Source organism: Ursus maritimus, unplaced genomic scaffold (assembly GCF_017311325.1).
Source record: "Ursus maritimus isolate PB19 unplaced genomic scaffold, ASM1731132v1 scaffold_17, whole genome shotgun sequence".
Classification (NCBI taxonomy): Eukaryota; Metazoa; Chordata; class Mammalia; order Carnivora; family Ursidae; genus Ursus; species Ursus maritimus.
The window spans coordinates 40,237,743-40,242,925 of NW_024424119.1; the positions used below are offsets into that span (position 1 = coordinate 40,237,743).

At 49.9% G+C, this 5,183-nt stretch overlaps 1 protein-coding gene across 1 annotated transcript; it reads right to left on the reverse strand.

Annotated features, from left to right (window-relative positions):
- Positions 1-2,938: 2,938 nt before the first annotated feature.
- RNF183 (ring finger protein 183) lies at positions 2,939-3,870 on the reverse strand. The gene has a single exon (XM_008707983.2). The coding sequence runs from the start codon at positions 3,578-3,580 to the stop codon at positions 2,939-2,941; it is 642 nt and encodes a 213-aa protein (XP_008706205.1). The 5' UTR covers positions 3,581-3,870.
- Between the last annotated feature and the right edge of the window lie 1,313 nt (positions 3,871-5,183).

Here is a 5,183-nt window from a genome sequence, read left to right on the forward strand (position 1 = left end):
TTATAACCAAATAGTTGCATATTTTAAGTGCTGGTTAAGCTTCTGAATTATCGGCTCTACCCTCTGTTGGGCATTTGGCACTTCACTATTGTTTAAGTGTTAATGGGTTCTATTTTCTCCATAGTTGGCCTTGAAAAAACTTTTCATTAATAACTTCTGCAGTATGTGTAAAGTAATAATGAACATTAGTGTATTAGCATGCGATTTGGATATAGTGTGTTAACAAAGGGTTTTAGTTTTTCCAGTTTAAATTTTACTATTAGTTCTGTTAAGCTTTTTTTTTTTTTTTGGTTCCAAGGGATTTAGAGGTAGCAATCAGGTGAACACATTTCATGTAAGCCTTCGGCAAAATGGTTGCCTGGTGGAATATACGTTACTTCATTGTAAGGAGGCAGTTAGCTGAGGAGCATAAACCAAATGTAACGTTTCATAATAATGTGAGAATCAGAGCCACCACGTGAAAGGACACTTCCCACCTAAAGACTGTGCCAGGCATGTTCAGACACCTCATTTAATCCTCCCAATCTTCTGAGTTAAGTCATATTCCCTTTTTACAGACAAAATCGAAGCTCAGAGAAGTAACTTTGCTCAAGGTTACCCTGTCAGTGAGTGGTGGAGCCTGGTCTGTCTGTGACCTTAGGAAGAGATTTCACAGGGCTTTATTGACTATGTTGGCAGCACTGGCAGACAGGATGACCAGTCCAGCCAGCATGGTCTGTTTCCCATACAACGCCAGAGCTTTTTAGCCCCTCTACCCTTGACACCTCCCTTGTGATGAGTCACTGCATCTCTCAGTCTGACTCATGCCGAAGGGAGTCATGGGATTTCACTACCTCTGCTCCGTGAACTAATAAGGCGCCTGTAGTGTTACTCAGCAGGAAACTGCTTGCATCTTGGGTAGATGTTTTGTTGTGTGGAACTGTCTTAAGCATGGCAGCATGTCTCAACATCCCTGACCTGTAGAGTAATAAACGCCAGAAGCATAACCCGCCCCCTTCATTGGAGTACCGAAGATGCTTCCAGACATTTCTGCATGCCCCAAGGTTAGAACTACTGAAGGTGAAAATAGAAGGCACCCTACTGTTGAGTATATCCCCGCTACCCCAAAAACTCAAACCTGTATCTTTCCTTATTTGGATGGTGTATTAGGCACTCCAAGAGCCGCTCCCCAGTTCTACTTTGATTAAAAGGCCTCCACCACTTACTGGCTGGTGAGCTGGAACAAGACAGCTAAACCTGTGGAGCCTCGGTTTCCCTGTGGAATAGGGATGAAGCTTCCTTAGAGCAGTAAGCTCTAGTCCAGTGGCAGGTGTTCCTTCCTGAGCTGCTCCTGGCTCCTCTCCCTTTGCTCCTGGCTCAGAGAACACAGGGATATCGTTGTCTAATTTACCTGCCATGAGGTTAAGGAGCAAGGATGTGTAAAGAAATGAAGTCAGCAGGGAGAGGTTGAGTCCCAGCTTTAGTGTAATTATCTTTGATGGCGCAAATGGAAAGGTAGGTGTCAGTTCCCTGGCGGGACACATAGGTGGCATCCAATTTTGTAATGGAGAATTTTCTTCATGTTGGTGCTTAACACTGGTCTTACTAAATGCGAAATATAGGTCTTGGCTGTTCTGGAATATCTCGTACATTAAGATCCCTTAAGAATTTATAGAAGCTAGTTCCATTAAGCACAAAATTTTTAGAACAAATAAAACCGACTCAGTTTCTGACCTCTGAAAATTTATTCCACAAATCAAGAGCTTTTCATAATTGTGATGGTGTTTTAACCACTCTGAGACTGTTCTAGAGCCGTGGGCCACTAGGCAGTATTAAAACTGGGGAATCAGCCAAAGCATCTAGTTTGCCTTGGTTCTCAGATTCTGTCACGTAAAATGAAGACCAGGGTCCCCTATCTGCATGGCCGGGGATGGACGCTAAGTCTTTTCTTCTGTCCAGAGCTTCTGCTTTACCTGTCAAGTTAAGAATTCCATTGCCTGGAGGAGGGGAGTCCACTCGACCCAACATCCAGGCTTAGTTGGGAGGAATAAACACCTTTTCTCCAAATCCCAGATTTCTTTTGATCCACTGACCCTGGTTTCTTTTCACCTTTAAACTTTTATACTCGACACTCCATAAAACACATACTGACAAGAGGTGGCCTTTTACAAGAAACAGCTGAGTGAACGTGGCCTCCTTGCTGATACAGGTTCTGTGTCACCCATGGATAATCCCACCCTTCTCTTCCCCTAGTTCTGACACAACGTTGGCCAAATAAGTGGTGGTCGAATGAGTAAGTGTGTGAATTAATGCACACCATTTTTCCTGGGACTGGTGGCAAGACTTCCAAAGAGAAAACTGGAAGAAGGCATACACATTTGCTCACAGAATTGAAGCTCACTTTGCAAAATTTTAGCAACGTGTAATAAAAAGAGCAACTCAGATGTGAACTGAGTTTGAAGCAACTCCATTGAGAAATGCAACTTTCTCTCTGGGCTAGCGTGGTGCAGCCCTTTGGCACAACTTGCTCCGTAGCCCTATAATCACAGATATGCTTCTGTGCCCTTCCTTGGCCCTGTGGCTCACACCCAGAGGTCTCTTCACATCTTTTCCCAGACTTTCAGCTTTCAGAGGTTCTCATCATAGTAGGGGTCTCTGTTTCCAGAAGCAAACACGTGGACTGATAGATTGTAAAAATGAACAATACTACAAAGGAAGATAACCCCAAACGAGGCTGTGCCATCCCCATCCCCAGCAGCAGTCAAGAAAGGCTTGGTTCCAGGGCTCTTGGGTGGCTCCGTTGGTTAAGTGTGTGACTCTTGATAGCTTGGGTCTTGATCTCGGAGTCATGAGTTCGGGCCCTGTGTTGGGCTCCACGCTGGGCATGGAGCCTACTTAATAATTTTTTTTTAATTTAAAAAATAATTTTTAAAGATTTGGTTCCTTGTCCAGAAACTGCTCACCCCACACCCCAAAGGAATTGCTTGGTCCAAAAGATGGAGAAGATGAGCAACAGAGTGACACTGAGGATAACAGCCATCAGGTAAGCAAAGATCCGGAACTGAGGGTTGCGGAAACATTCCCTCAGAGAGTAGTGGCTGGGGATGGGAATGGGCAGAGAGCTGGTGGTAGGGCCAATGTCCTGGGGGGGCCCCGCTTGGCTCGCAGGCTCAGAGCCTAGGTCCAGCGTATAGACCCGGGGCTGGCGCAGGAAGTAGCGGCTCTTGGGCTGGTCCTTGAGACAGAGCTGGTGGCCTTCCAGGATGACGTGGTGGGGCTCCAGGCGAAGCAGGGTGAGCACGGCAGTATCCGTGGGCAAGTCAGTGACTGGCTGCCCGGAGGCCAGCACAGTGGGCTGGCGACAGAGTGGGCACAGCAGCCGGCGCCGGGCTGGGGTCACCAGGCTGAGGTGGGCCAGGCACTCCACACAGAAGGAGTGACAACAGTCCAGCACTTTAGGGGTGTGAAATGTGTTGTTGAAGGGGTTCCAGCAGACAGGGCACTCAGGCTCCTGGCCCTGCCGCTCTGCCATCCTCAGATGAGACACCGGGAGGCCTGCCAGGAAGGGAAAAGCAGCAAAGGGATACCCATTGAGCTCCATCTTTGTGCTTGGTCCTAGACTAAGGATTCTGTGCCTTGTTAAAACCTACCGCCACCCACATTTCACAGATGAAACACTTGGATTCAAAAGATGAAGCATCTTGTTCCAGATCGCCCAGTTCCTAAGCCGTAGAGTCAAGTCTGGTGCTCCAGCAGCATCCCCCCTATCAGGGCAAAGGCCTGAGTCATCCCACTATTAGTGAACTACTGGAGGGAACTGTACCCCCTCTTGCGAAGTTGAAAAAATGTTCCTTCTGCTCCGTGTGACTGCCCTTGACTTCTCAGACTCCAGGGAGAGGGAGGGGAGCCCGTCAGGGGTTTGTGTTGTAAGGCAAATACTTCCTTCTCTGCTGTCTCAAGTCCCTGACTAGTGCAGAGATGGCCTTTGTGAATTCCCCGGTCTGTCCCTCCTCCAGGGACAGATGCCAGGCCCTCTTTCCCTCCACCCATTGGGCTACAGGGCCAACCCTCCAGAGCCCATTTGCCCAGTCTTTGTGCAGTGCTGTACTGGCCTGGCAAAGAGGTCCCTGGCAAGGCTTTTCCCCTTGACCTGGAAGCTTAGAGAGGCTCCCCTGCCCGGGTCCCCAGATCAGCCCTTCCAGAACCCCCCAATACTTGGCCTCCCCTGGCTCCTCCTCTCACCCTTTGTCCCCAGAAATCCCAGGGCACTCACCTGGGCTTCCTTGGTCCTAGGGTGGTCAGGTAGACTACCTGAAGGACCCGAAGCTCCAGTCTCTCCCTCTCCTGAATCCACAGAGCTTTGGGAGACTGCCTTCTCTCCACCAGCCACCAACCCCGGGGCCCGTCTCCATGGCAGCACACACGCCGCACCTGGAGCTGCCAGGTGGCCCGGGCTGCAGCCTCTTGAGCGCACCTGCCTGCGGCACAGGCCACAGAGCTGCCGGGGTGGAGGGGGTGGGGAGGTGGAGGACCAGAGTTCCCCCAGGGTGTAGCAAGCAACCAACCGTGGAAGCCAAACATCTGCAAGATTGTGGCTGGTCTCTTCAAGACCTGGGATCCGTGACCTGGGAATGTAGGGGTGGCAATTTCCTTTTTCTAGATTGTGGAGAGGGTAAGTGAGCCTCTGGGCTTCTCTCCTGGGCCCTCCCTTCTTTTCTAAAATGGCTAAAACCTCACACGAAGGGCCTGCCCACCCTGCACTTCGGTTGCTGTGAAGTTACCTGCTACACAGCCTAAAATCTCCGCACTTCAGACTCAGCAAATTTGTTTAAGTAACATCTACACCCAACGTGGGTCTCAAACGCACGACCCCGAGATCAAGAGTCACATGGTCCTCCGACTGAGCCAGCCAGGCGCCCGCCCTTTCTGATCATTGAATGTGCCCAAGTAGCCGTAACCATGCAAGTCTTGCTGCCATCTTTGTTCTTAGAACACGGTCAGCCTGGCAGGCAGTGACCCCCAAGGTCTTAGTCTAAAGGTTGGCCATCTCGCCACCCGTGGGGGCTTAAAAGAGGGAGTCGGGAAGGAGGAGAGTTCCAGCCCCACTTCCCCATTTCAACCAGAAACACCTAGCTTTCCTCCTATCAATCACTTGAATAAGTTGAAGAGTTGAGCTGCTGGGCCGGCGGTGGGGGGGGGGGGGG